General features: G+C 46.7%; 5 protein-coding genes across 5 annotated transcripts; 2 read left to right on the top strand and 3 right to left on the bottom strand.

The window, feature by feature from the left end:
• The first annotated feature begins 2,736 nt into the window (after positions 1–2,736).
• On the top strand, positions 2,737–4,258 carry F4813DRAFT_282036 (glycoside hydrolase family 16 protein). Its single transcript, XM_049240503.1, has 4 exons — positions 2,737–2,813; positions 2,943–3,541; positions 3,643–3,948; positions 4,015–4,258. The coding sequence occupies exons 2-4, from the start codon at positions 3,127–3,129 to the stop codon at positions 4,098–4,100; spliced, it is 807 nt and encodes a 268-aa protein (XP_049095098.1). The 5' UTR covers positions 2,737–2,813; positions 2,943–3,126; the 3' UTR covers positions 4,101–4,258.
• A 32-nt stretch (positions 4,259–4,290) lies between these two features.
• On the bottom strand, positions 4,291–5,626 carry F4813DRAFT_282028 (GroES-like protein). Its single transcript, XM_049240502.1, has 3 exons — positions 5,514–5,626; positions 5,156–5,464; positions 4,291–5,090 (listed from the first exon to the last, which is right to left on the bottom strand). Exons 1-3 carry the CDS (start codon positions 5,536–5,538, stop codon positions 4,417–4,419), a joined length of 1,008 nt encoding a protein of 335 aa, XP_049095097.1. The 5' UTR covers positions 5,539–5,626; the 3' UTR covers positions 4,291–4,416.
• Positions 5,627–6,475: 849 nt separating this feature from the next.
• Positions 6,476–7,620, top strand: F4813DRAFT_375923 (NAD(P)-binding protein). The gene is made up of 2 exons (XM_049245069.1): positions 6,476–6,626; positions 6,689–7,620. The coding sequence occupies exons 1-2, from the start codon at positions 6,503–6,505 to the stop codon at positions 7,540–7,542; spliced, it is 978 nt and encodes a 325-aa protein (XP_049095096.1). The 5' UTR covers positions 6,476–6,502; the 3' UTR covers positions 7,543–7,620.
• A 182-nt stretch (positions 7,621–7,802) lies between these two features.
• Positions 7,803–8,940, bottom strand: F4813DRAFT_375922 (uncharacterized protein). The gene has a single exon (XM_049245068.1). It carries the CDS (start codon positions 8,821–8,823, stop codon positions 7,924–7,926), a length of 900 nt encoding a protein of 299 aa, XP_049095095.1. The 5' UTR covers positions 8,824–8,940; the 3' UTR covers positions 7,803–7,923.
• Positions 8,941–9,634: 694 nt separating this feature from the next.
• Positions 9,635–13,175, bottom strand: F4813DRAFT_375920 (uncharacterized protein). The gene has a single exon (XM_049245067.1). It carries the CDS (start codon positions 12,953–12,955, stop codon positions 10,097–10,099), a length of 2,859 nt encoding a protein of 952 aa, XP_049095094.1. The 5' UTR covers positions 12,956–13,175; the 3' UTR covers positions 9,635–10,096.
• Positions 13,176–13,273: the final 98 nt, after the last annotated feature.

Raw genomic sequence — 13,273 nt, 5'->3', positions numbered from 1 at the left:
CGTTGCCAGACTAAGCTATTAATCTCATCACACTCAAACATTGTACGAAACCCTTATGCTCGACATTTGTTTGTCATCAACGCATCAGCATACATAGGTAGGTGGTCATAACAATTACCCGGACTAAATCAAAGCATCGGACAGTCTAGTTTATATTTTGAGCCAAAGTATTAAAAGACCATGGAGCAAAACATCATAGTAGACACGGGATCGTGGGATTTTCACCGCCACCGTTATCTAGGTCCTTAATGAGTTCATGCCCAGAAGTTTTAGCTATAGCTCTGCTTCCATCACGGAACGCCTTTCGATTTTCAGAGGAGTAAATATGTAAATAGGATGAGACTACGAGGTATCGTGCGAAGCCTCCCCCATTCAGCGGCACAGAAGGCCAAGCTTTTTATCTAGGCATAATACTCTTCCTCCGTCGATGAAGAATCGTAACATGCGACTTTAAATTCGGCATTTTGACGTCGTAACAATATACTACAAGTAAAGAAGAGTCAGATAAGTATGTAAACTCAACTCGATGATTTGCATTGATAGTCGCTAGCGCTCTCTGATACATAATAAACCAAATCTTCTCTCCATAACTAGTTCGAATAAGTTCGCAGCATTGCACGCAAAATGTTGCTTACTATGACGAGCCCCTGGATTATGCCTCCCTAACCCATGATCATGGGGAAAGGAGGGGATATTGGGGATTGGAGCGAAAATACGAGAACCTCCTTGAGGAGCTTAAGAATATAGTGTCCCTACGACCCCAATATCGTGAAAATTTAGGCATTGAGATCCTATGAGCTTTTTTCAATCATTCATCTCGACTCGCTTTCGTTCTCGACTGTACTGGTCTCAAAATATCTCTCAATACCTTCTTGTTTGAGGGTCGGCTAAAAACATTATCTTGGCTCACGGCATGTGATACCAAGAAAAGCACGAACATGGGACATTATGCGGATGGGAGCTGGTGTAGTTCCTAGTAACATGAAGGGATAGAACCCCGATATCCCGCAATTGCAAGATCAAGAGATCATAATCCGAAGTCCTATTGGCTAAACCGGTCCATCAAGTTGTAACCAGTGCACCAATAGAAGAAATGAATAGCTAGATTTTTGCGATGCTGTGGTTATTGCGTTTCATCAACCCCGGTCGACAATAAGTAGACAACCTCTATCACACTTTGTGGTTTCAGTTTTACCCTTCATCTTTCGACATGACGTAACAGCCCAGATAAATAGTAATGACAACATTATTGATATTATCACACTGCAACATACGACGCATATGCCGCTTAAGTATATAAGAAGACCCTTTCCGCGTCATTGGTCGTAGTTGAGAATTGTTAGCATACACGTATGATTTTTCAGACGAACTTCAGACGCCAGAGGTAAGAGACAATTCTAGACATTACTAGGGTGACATGTCGTATTTATTCTAACAGTAAAAGCCGACTAGCCGGCCATATGTATCAGCAATGATATTTTTTGCGTAGTAGATGGAATAGAGATTGATATGAAGTAACCATAACTCAGGATAATAACATTAACCAATACTTACTTGACATGAACTCTACTTCCAACTATAGGAATGTTCACGTGTTGACAAAAAGGTGGAGTGCATTATAACAATATTATAAAATGGCAACTTTCCGTCATTCAAACATGACTCTTCCCTTCTAGTGGTAATATATGTAAAGATGATTCAGTTATCTCAAAAGTTGTTTAGGTATTACTCATGGAAAACTTCGAAGTCGCTTTGACTCTGACATGAGCCAGTCACTGTTGAGAGACTCAATCAACACAGTAGCGGAAGCTTGTTCAGGCCATATAAGATAATGATGGGAACGTTTACGCCTGTTGGGGGCTGTATGATATCTAATTAGATACATATAGCGGCGCATCAGTACCACTCTAGACGTCTAGAGTACTTCCCCGAGGGCCATATAAGATAACTGTACATTGTAGTCGATGAACATATCTCGGTGGATATTATCAGATCCAAACCGCTTTGTGTCATTATACAATTACCTCACTTAATATTAACGAGTTTCCAATCTAGAAACATGAATATTAAAATGTAAGCTTTTAAATGGGTGAGAGCTATTGGCATCTAGACTTTATTAAAACATCTCACCTCGCCCAAATCCCGCTCTGCTCTAATATATTAACAGAGCATCAAGCTGTTGCCTTGGCCCTTCAACCGTATTTAGACGGTATTACTAAGGCCTAGGTGACATTACTCAGAGTGTCTTTGAATGCAATAAATCACTTAACTCTATTGATGTTATCCCTCACATAATTTGACGCTGACCCTCACATAAGCACCTCGGCTGAGTTGGGAATTGGTAGTTGCCTATTACATTTCTTGGCCGTACTCTACGATATATTGGAGGCTAGTAACGAAAATTTAGAACACAATTGTGTAAGCTGTCCCGAAGTGTATTTTCTTGACTGTTACGCGGATAACTTCACTTCTTAGGGCTGACAGCTGAACGACACATTTAAATACTACCCCTGGGCCATGCCCACATGACAGCTTCTTTCCATAGCAAGTTGTAAAAATTCCTTCTCATTTAGTCGTCCTATGTAAGATAATTTTACCTAAGTATGGAAAGGCGACCTCACCGTATAAGTGCTACTATTGGCTACCCACCATGCTGATCTCATCAATAAACAGTCAGACTATAGTACGGCAGAGTTACGATGAGGCTGGAAATAAACATCTACAAAGCTTCATTCTAGAACAGAGAATATGGATCCATGCACGGCGTTACTGAGGGCGGCAGCGAAGCGAGCTGTTCAATGGGATAGCATCTTGTTAGGTGATGGCAATATCAAGTAATACCACTAGTTATTACTAACCATAAGCCAGTCATCACAGCATTTACGCCTCTGTCTCCGTGATAACGCATGATATCTCACGATGCTAACTTTACCTGACATCAGAGGCTACCTCTTATGGAGTAGCTTGAAGTCTCTGGGTCATGATGGCTTCACACGGACTATAAAGACGAGCTGAGATGCCAGCATCTTCTACGAGACTCACCACAAATCATCTCGCTTTAAATAAGCCATCAATAGCTTTGGAAAATCACCTCGCTCATATATATATATACTTAAAACACCAACAATGTCCCCTCCTCCAGCTGAATCCGGCTACAGCCTAATCTGGTCCGACGACTTCTCAGGCGCAGCGGGATCTCTCCCCAACCAAGGAAAATGGAACATCATCACCACTGGCCCTAACCAGGGCAACCAAGAAGTGCAGCACTACACCGCGAGCACCGCCAACTCCTCCCTCAGCGGCTCCGGTACCTTGAACATCACCCCTCGCCACGACAACGGGCAGTGGACTTCTGCCCGTCTCGAGGGCCAGCAGGCTTTCAACTGCCCCGACGGCCACCGACTCCTGCTACAGGCCGAGCTGCGCACCGGAACGTTCCCAGCGAACCAGCAGTCAGGAATCTGGCCGGCGTTTTGGGCGCTAGGAAATGATATTCGCAACGGGAAGGGTGTTCAATGGCCGCAGTGCGGTGAATGGGATAGTAAGTGCATGAGTTCTTTTGCCAGACAGTGACAGAAAACGTTACATAGAAGAGGGTATGGAAGATATTGTGGACGCGTACTCGACTAACTATTCTCCCAGTCTTCGAAAACGCCCACGGTAACGACTGGTCCCTCGCCACCCTCCACTACGGGCGGGGTGGTTCAGACCACCTGAGCAAGGGCAGCAGCCAGGAGCACTTCCAAGTCGAGTCCTTCCACACGTGGGCCATCAAGGTCAACCGCGGGCCGAGCAACTGGCAGGACGAGACTCTGGAATGGTATCTCGACGGAAACAAGTTTTTCCAGATCAAGGGGAGCGATATAGGAGACGGCGAGTTGTGGGGACGAGTCGCTCACAAGAGCTTCTTCCCTATCCTCAACGTTGCTGTTGGTAGTAATTTCCCCGGTAAGTGGTTGCGAACAATCTACCGACGACTCTCTGTGGTTCTATGGAGTGCTAATACCGATATAGGGGGTGGCCAGCCCGATGGCAACACCACCACTGGTCTTGGCAGTGGCTTGCAGGTCAAGTATGTTGCCGCCTACAGGAGCAACTAAACCCAACTGATGTCGATATAATATATCCGCATCGTAAGTTCCTCATTGAAAGTGTTGCTTTGTAGTAGGATCGAGTTTGCGCACTTTTGGATAAACGGCACAGGGGGTCCTATAAATCATTTTGTTTAACATCCTTCTTGTCATATCATGAAATATAAATCTCCCATAACTGTCATATAACACATTTAACCTAGCTATATACCTTATATTCTTAACCCTTGGTCTTAGGGCCGTACGTTTTAAAGAACGAGGTTGTAATTCCTAAAACCCAACTATTCCCTTGGTAGCATTGTTAGCAAGACAATATAGAACCCATTCACTGAAGTCCTTCCGTATCAGCAATCCGGAAGACGTATTTGATGCCATTTGCTTTGCCGGCCTTCAGGTTTTCCAGACCCTCTTGAATTCCCCCGAGTCCACCCGGCACGACGACCTGCGGCTGTGCCTTAAACCAGCCCTCCTGCAGCCCTCTTCCGAAGTACCGGAAGTACACATAGCCAAAGTCCTTATCCTCAGTATACACCGAGCCCACCATGGTAATGGAATGCGACACGTGAGCTGGGTATTCGAAGTTCTGTGGAGATAGCACGCTCGTTACCTTAGAGCCCTCGGTCAGGACCTTGCTTATATTGACGTAGCTATTGTACTCCGAGGTGGCATCCAATGCGTACAAGATCTTGGAATCACCGGCTGCTTTCTTCAATGCTTCGACGACGGCATCATCCCCGCCACGGTAGTCAATGATAACGTCTCCTTTGCTACGGTCGATCAAAGTCTCCACATATGCATGGGATTTCCCAGCAACGCAGATGAGAGGGTGGATGTTACTCTTCCGAGCGAGCTGGACGGCGTATGCCCCAACAGAGGAAGCTGCTCCATAGATTAAAAGGGGTGTGGGTTCGATTGCCGGTGTCCACGGTTGCGGAAGACCAAGTTTGACATAAAGACCGACCGCTGCGGTCATTGCCGCTAACGGAACTGCAGCAGCCTCTAGAAAGTCAAGCCCGTTAGTATATCACAGGTATGGAATCCTCACGCTCACTGTTAATCCATACCTTCGAATGTGGTCTTCTGCGAAATATGGAAAGTAGTGTTTTGGTGTGAGATCGCATATTCAGCAAAAGACCCGTGAGGGGTTAAGAATTCGTGGAATCCGGCGACACGGTCGCCAGGCTTGAACTCGGTCACATTAGAACCAACTTCTTGAACGATACCACCAATGTCGTCGCCCTGGTTTATGGTGACATCCCGCCAATCCGGCACCTTCCAATCCTTAGGATTAGACCCGCTCACTACGACCTTGATAAGGACTTCGTCGGCTCCGGGCTTTGGGATGGGCGAGTCGATGATCTGGACCTTGGGGCCTAGACGATGTTTAGCCCTGCTTAAGAGTCACAGTTATCTGACTCTCACCTGGTGCTACGAGGGCTTCCTTCATTGTGAAAATTGGTATTTTTGTACGTTTAGTTTGTATATGGAACAGATATGATAATGTTGTCGTTGTCGTTTTAATGACTGGGACTCCCGGTGGAATAAGTACCTACGTAACCTAACCTACTATCTACACTCGAACGGCGGGGTTCTTAGCATAATAAATAATAGATACCTACCTACCTATGTATAAGAGCCGGTTGATCTGGATGATCTTGAGCAATAAACTATCGGCCCATTAGGTTCTGGATTTTTCGATAGTAATACAGCTTACAAGCCGAGATGAAGTTTGGTGTTACGGACGACTCTATAAAAAAGCATGTGGATTATATCAACCGGGCTTCTAATTACGTCATTATAGCTGTAACTTCGGCGTTAGAGAAATTTCTGGTTTGTAATAACCGAGTTATTAATCAAGGCTGGTTTCTACTGCTTCTATACTTGGATATGTGTGACCTCTAAGCTACATATCTAGGTAGGTATGCAAACAATACGAGAGTCATGTTAACTAGTTGAATCTAAATGCGGCACATAAGCTTATGAAGATGTAAGTCTAAACACCATTCCCATATTGACGCTATTTGGAATGAGCCTAGAACTACTTGGTTGGCCAAACCACCAAAGTGTCTGTAGAGTCATACAAAAAGGTAGATGTAACTTATACGAAAGTACATTTCAGGGAATACTATAATAGGTGCTTTACTTAAAGGTAGATACCTAAAAGTGCTTAAGAAGTGTACTTTTGAAGAATAAAGATCGTGCTTCATGAAGTGCGCATCCAAGTAAACTACCACTACGATGTCCTGCGACACCATACGTTCCTGTACACTTCCCCCCCCTGATGTAGCATCATGACTGGAGTGATCCATAAGCTTACATAGTACGGATCCGTACACGTAGCCACATATGATTTATAAACATGTGAAGGAATCAGCTGAGTTGAAGAAGCGTCTTATCATTCAACATTAACCATGTCGAGCTCACTATGGACCTTATTGCAGCAATTCTACCCTCCTGCGCCAACCGTCACGGAGAAGAACCTCGCAGCCGGGAGCCAAGTAGGCAAGGTATTCATCGTCACTGGCGCTAATTCTGGTATGTCATTGAGATGAGAGGGCAGTTGATTCCCAAGACTAAATGTGCTAATTCATATCTAGGTATCGGTCTAGATCTGGTGAAATTCCTCTATCCCACCGGCGCCACAATATACCTGGCCAGCCGTTCACTTGAAAAGATTGACAATGCCATCGCGCAAGTATCTGCCATCTCCCCTGCGCCGGCAACCCCTGCTACGCTCAAGTCTCTTTACCTGGACCTCTCAGACCTCACTACCATTAAGCCCGCCGCCGCGTCCTTTGCGGCTCAAGAGTCACGTCTCGACATCCTCTGGCACAACGCCGGCTTCGGCTATGAACCCGGCAGCGTGACAAAGCAGGGTCTTGAAGCCCACATCGGAACCCACTGCGTCGCCCCACTCCTGTTCACCCAGGAGCTTCTCCCGCAGCTCCAAGCGGCAGCGAAGTCCGCGCCCAAGGACAGCGTCCGCATCGTCTGGACCGGATCCATACGAATCGACATAAACTCGCCACCCGGCGGCGTCGACTTCGCCCGGATCGAAAAGCCGACTATCAACAAAGAATGTGAGTACGGCGCGTCCAAAGCCGGGAATTATTTCCTGGCGGCGGAGGGGGCTAGACGCTGGGGCAAGTACGGGATTATCAGCGTGTGCCAGAATCCCGGGAATCTGTACACGCCTATCTGGGGGAACTCCAGCTGGTGGCATATAGCATTTTTCAGGATTTTTGTCTTGTACCCATCCAAGTACGGTGCGTACACGATGCTCTATGCCGGATTCTCACCGGATGTAAACGAAGGTACCAATGGTGCGTATATTTGGCCTTGGGGTAGGATTCGACCTGTTGGACGGAGTGATGTGTTGCAGGCGGTATCGGATGGTAAAGCGGCGGAATTTTGGGAGTGGTGTGAGAAGAAATGGGGGCAATATGTTTGAGAGCTTATTAGTCCGGACTTTGGCACCAATGGCGGGCAGTATCGATTGATATAGCAGTACATTTTGTTTATAGTAGACTTATATTGGAATAGATATTCATCGTATTTGGGCAAGTTGCGACGTACGATGTAAGGTGTACAACATACGATAACTATACGATATACGAACATAAGTTAATAGGTACAGTGTAATATTCAGAATATAAGAGCTTTCTAGTTCCTCGTAACTGATTTGATATTAGTCGTAATACATTTTTCAAGTCCTAGTACAACGTTATAAAACTACACCGGATCTCTTCGTATCTACCTAGTTACAATCTCATTACTACAACCCCTTTCGACGCAAACCCTACATAATTATGACTCTTCATTTACCCCTGTATCAGTATCCTCGCTTGGATAGTCTGGGCCTCTCAAAAGTGCGTAGTTTCCTGATCCTTGAAGTAGGCGGGATCGTGCTATTGAATCCACACCCTGCCTCTACGCACGACGAAACAGTATGGATGTATCTGATCTTGCCGGATTCGACTCTAAACATATGGCTATCCGGCATTGGCTTCTCGCCTTGCGATCTATCCAGCCCGGGGAATCCGAGGTAGATGTCAACGACACCCAGAACCTCGTCCACAACGTAGCGGCGGTTGGTGACCACGAGCGTCGACGGCAGACCTGCGAGCGTGCATGAATCCCCAGTCATGTTAAGGGGTGCGGTAGATGCGCCACCTTCAAGTCTGGAGCAGGGAACTCCAAAAGGTACGGTTACGTTCTCGTTCTTGAACCTATTGAAATAGGCATCACCGGCCGCTTGGATGACTTGACGGCTGTCTCGCTTGTCCTCGGGGATTGGATCCCAGTTCTCCTGCGAGTTCCAGTACAGGTACCCGGTGGCATTGAAGGCCCAGTCACCAGTATCCGTCACTATCGACTCGATCAACGAGATCTTACTGTCGTTATTGAAGAGTATGCGCGTGCCGATGACATACTGGTGCGGGTTACTCGCGGCGATGATCTCGGTGAAGGTCGCGCAGTTGACGGTGTCGTGGATGCTACGGTTATGGTCGATCTTGATAGCCTCGGTCAAGACGCCTTCGTTGATAGCTTTAGGAACTTCGTTCTCGGTGTAAGTGACGTTGGGTGCCGCTAGTGCCGTCACATCGTCGCTGGACCCGGCAGCTTGAGCCGCAACATACTTGTTAGTAACTCCTACGAGAAAGTCTCTCGTACATTCGGCTGAAGCCGATGCGGAGAATAAGAGCCACCCTATCAGGATAAAAGTAGCCATACTCCAAGTACGCGTCTTATACAAGAACTAATTAGTACAAATGACTATCCAATGCGTTATTAACGATAACGACTCGATATGCCTTATTCGCGTAACTTGTGAATTGGAAGTGTCTACTGTTATATACTCACATATGTCCCTTTTCCATACACTGCTTCGCGGAGAGCGCTCACCCTTCAGGTAAGACTAAAACAGCCTATTATGCCATGCCTATCCTAAACTCCCCAACCCTGTCGCCACAACTTTGAAGTCATATAAACTGAACGAATCGGCTACAGTCGACGAATACTAAAGTCGGTAATAAATATTTATATTACGGTAGTAATCATTGACGCTACATAACCCTCCCCCCTGAGGCTCTAACAGCTGCCAATGGCTATACATATAACCACCCGATAGATTGCATGCACATAAATCTCTCGGCAATTAAGAAATCGTGGGGTATATCGTATATGATCTACTCTATTCGGCATTAAGTGAGGAGTAAGGCATACTTGTATATAAGTGTCTGATGTCCAGGTACGTGGGTACCTAGGTTACCTAGGTAGTTAGATCAAGACATAACCGAGTTCCTCAGAATAGAATGCCAATAATAGAAAATACATCAGACTCGCGCGAGTATTACTTCACAATCCCTAGATCATCCTGGCACAGCCAACTTTAGCCCGAAGATAGTCAAGAGCAGACTCGCTTAGCATCAGCGTATTGGTTTATAATCGACTTATCCAACCGCTTAACTCACATCTAGCTGCTTGTTGGCTAAGGGTGTTATAGCTATGGCATGTGAATATTACTTAGAGCTCGGCGTAGATAGGGGTATTCAATCAACTTTGTATAGTATTAATTTGAGTATTGCATAATTGGATTGTAAGGTAATAAAAGGTATATTTGAAAATGCGAGTCGTTGGCTTCTTTTCGCTAGACAATCTCTACACTGCAATCGCATGAGTACTAATTATGCCTATATCCATTGATGTTTAACGTTATCACTCAACAGGTTCACGAAGTGTTGTTGGAGATGGTATAGAGATGACAACCAATACCGAGCGCTCTAAGAAATCTGTATTTTTATTCCACATTTGCTTATGGATGAACTTTTTGAGGATGCTACCCTATATTATGTATCGGGCAGGATAATAAATAATGTACACCTCCCTCCTCAACCGCTGCCCAAATATAGGCCGGACCTAGGGTGATCATCAGACGTCTCGTCAACTTATTCGTACACTCATCACTCATATCTTTTCTTGCCATGTGCATTTCTTTATCGACCTTACGGGATACAAAAGTCGATCCAGCTACCTAAGTAATCTAGCCGATTACGGCTGCTGTCTGCGAATTCGTGCTCTCGATATATCTCCTCAAACTCCTTGTAGTTTAGTCTACCCCAGCCACCCCTTTCCCTTGCCTCTTGTTCAGCAAGGTCAAGACGCTTCCATGACATCAGTGTGGAGTGCGATATGTGGTCCGGGGCGTCGAGATCAATGCTTTTCGATTCGGTAGTCTGCTCATTTTTAGACGCGTCGGAGCCGTCGCTTAGTTTCTTAAATTTAGTGTTGCTTCCCGTCTGAGATGTGAGACCGTCAAGTGATGGTTGCGCTATGCTATTAGGTCGGTTCTGGGGTAGAGTAGGGTCACGGTATTCCGCGGGCTCTGGGGGGCTGGGGTCCTTTGATAGAACGTCCATCTCTTCATTGATAGCATTTTCATTGCTGTCCTCATTCTGTGTCACTGCAGCTGCACGTGATCCATGGTTTACGTTGGAGTGGCCAGTAAGATAGCCAGTGGTAGTGATATAGCCACTGGTTGAAAGCAATTCAGCCAAGCTTCGCTGCGAGATTGGAGGGCTCCCTGCCGGTGACTGATCTCTGGATTCCTCGTCTTCGCTTTCAAGGTCGATCGAGCTAAAGAGCTCCCGATACTTCTCACGCTGTTCTTTAGTTTCTGCTGCCTGGACAGCGAGATCCTCTTTCTTCTTGAAAATCTCGTCTAAGAGCTCGTTGAAAGCTTGTTGCGTGACCTGATAGAGGATTTCTTTACCAGCATCTCGCTCCGCATCCGGGATTTCCATTCCTCCCCACCTCTCCGGTACGCTTCGCGAAGAAGTAGACGGGTTGGATCTGGTTTCAAAATCATCCGCATCTTCAGCGAAGCGAACCTTGGAGGACGATCTTGATCGCGGGGAGAGAAAATGGGGTGCTGACTTAGATGACTCGACGATGCCATTCAAGTTTAATAGTACATCCTGGTTTTCATCCCATCCTTGTGGAGGCGCAGCACCTTCTTCCTCGTCTAGATAAAATTGACGTCGTTTCCACCTCTCAAGAAGCTTCTTTCGAGCGAGCAACCTCTTCCGCTTGTCAATACCTGATCGGTGGCTATTCGCTACAATTGCCTGATGCTGAACTCTGAGCTGGCTCTCTGTAGGTAATGTATTTGTAAACCTACTGGCATCGGGAATAGCCTGGGTAGTGGTTGGCTCTAGAGCTTCGCTTGGAGGGTTAGGATCAGCAGGTTCGCCCTCGTCGGTTTCATCGGCGCCTTGATCTTCGGGTTCGCTTTGTTTATCCTCATCAGACGAACCGCTCTCAACCTCATCTAGAGAATGTTGCCTTTCCTGGTGGATAGACTCCAGAATATCAGTAATGTGTGGGTATTCACCTGAAAGCAAAGATGCCAGGTCAACCGTAGTATGAGGAGGATTGATTATTCCGGACCAGTAACGAGTATCTCCGTCGGGGGATTGCGGTCTCCTAGAGGATCCGAATGATTCCGTGAAGAGGCTCTGGCTAGCGTTTCTAGCAAATAAACTGCTTAGGATTTCTTCACGGCTGCCCGTATCCAGCTTATCCTCGTTGATGACTCCTTTGTCATCGTTGACCTCAACCTCTCCGTTTGAACGGAATATTTTACCCTCCATCGGTCTCGAATGATCGGCCGCAGGGACCCTACCCTCCCGACCAAAGAGACTACTTAAGGGTTGTCTACCATTGATAAGCTGCTGAGCTTCGGTGGTCGTCATCATGTGGTCATCAAGGCCGTCAAGAATGTCCTTATGCATCTGCTTGTATAGCACATAATAAGCCCGGAACATACGTAGAAAGTCTCGTCGGCTGACATAGCCGTCACCGTCAATATCGTAACCGTCAAATGTTCGCTTAAGCTTGTCCTTCCTATTCCTGTACGATACGCCGTGGAGGAACTCTTCGAATCCAATAAGGTCGTCGTGGTTGGTGTCGTAAAACGCAAACATACGGTCGTGGATAAGGTTAGGTGCAGCGTGCCGATAACCGCCAGATGGAACAAGACACCGTTCAAAAGTCTTACGATCCATAGCCAAACCCAGCCCATTAGGATCATCTCTCCATTCAGTATTGGCCATGAAAGTCCACTGTTCCCAGAAAGCATCGAGTTCAACACGTTCGAAACCAGTATCTTGAGACCACCTGGTCAAGAGATACCGTGGTATACTGCGTATAGCGTTATCGGGATCGCCTGGATACCAGGTCGGTTGTACATGTCGAGTTCCAAAGGGCGGAGCGGGTATTTTGACTTTATAGAAGACGTGCGTCTTGTTGTGCAGACCCTGAGATTCGCATACCTCGCATAAGTCAAAGTCAGCGCAGTTGGCACAGCGATATCGAATTCCGCGTATGGGAACCATGCCGCAACCATTGCACTGACAGCTACGGTGCACATAAGCGTTGCGCCTCGCGTTATCTTCAGACACCCGGAATAGGAGCGTAACTATATTCTCACCGGTCCGCTGACGAGGGGCCTGGTTGCTGTCGTTATACCATTCGGTCGGGCTCTGTTCATCGGTGACGGTAGCATTATCTGGCGGGGCTGGAAAGGGGATTTCGACATTGCCCGCATCGTCATTCTCGTCGTCATGCGAATCAGATTCTGAGGAGTCGTCATGGCGATGGGATGTACGGCGAGGTCGTCTCACGGCATTACGGCGATGTAAACCAGGCCCTGTAGCAGTAATATCGGATTCTGAAGCGCGGTTCTGACTCTGTCGATAGTAGTAAAAGCCTAAGGAGGCCGCCGCAATAGCAGAAATCACAGCGATGGTTACCCGTGGGCGCGTCAAGGACGAAGCCACTGCTGAAGAGGATAAAGATGCCATGGTAAATGGGTGGCGCTCATGGCGAATACATACAGATGAGACAAGCGGAATGTAATCGGGCGAAGGATTAAGGAAGAAGTGATAAATGAACTTGGTGCATTGTAAAAGTCGTTGTTGCCATGTAAACGCAACCCTTCCTACGCTGGATAGGACATGATTTCTTCGATGTGCTAAATGGAAATGACAATATGAAATTTAGCTGAGATCACCTAAGCTAACCCCACAAGCATCTTACCCTGGGCAGAGGTCCACCCACCAAATCTTGGGTAGGTACCTACTTGTATTGTACATTAGGTTAGGTACGTAATGCAGCTGGGC

This window comes from Daldinia decipiens (assembly GCF_022478715.1).
Source record: "Daldinia decipiens strain CBS 113046 unplaced genomic scaffold F4813scaffold_53, whole genome shotgun sequence".
Taxonomy (NCBI): Eukaryota; Fungi; Ascomycota; class Sordariomycetes; order Xylariales; family Hypoxylaceae; genus Daldinia; species Daldinia decipiens.
Note: the sequence above shows the minus strand (reverse complement) of the source record. Positions and strands in the feature narration are given on the sequence as shown.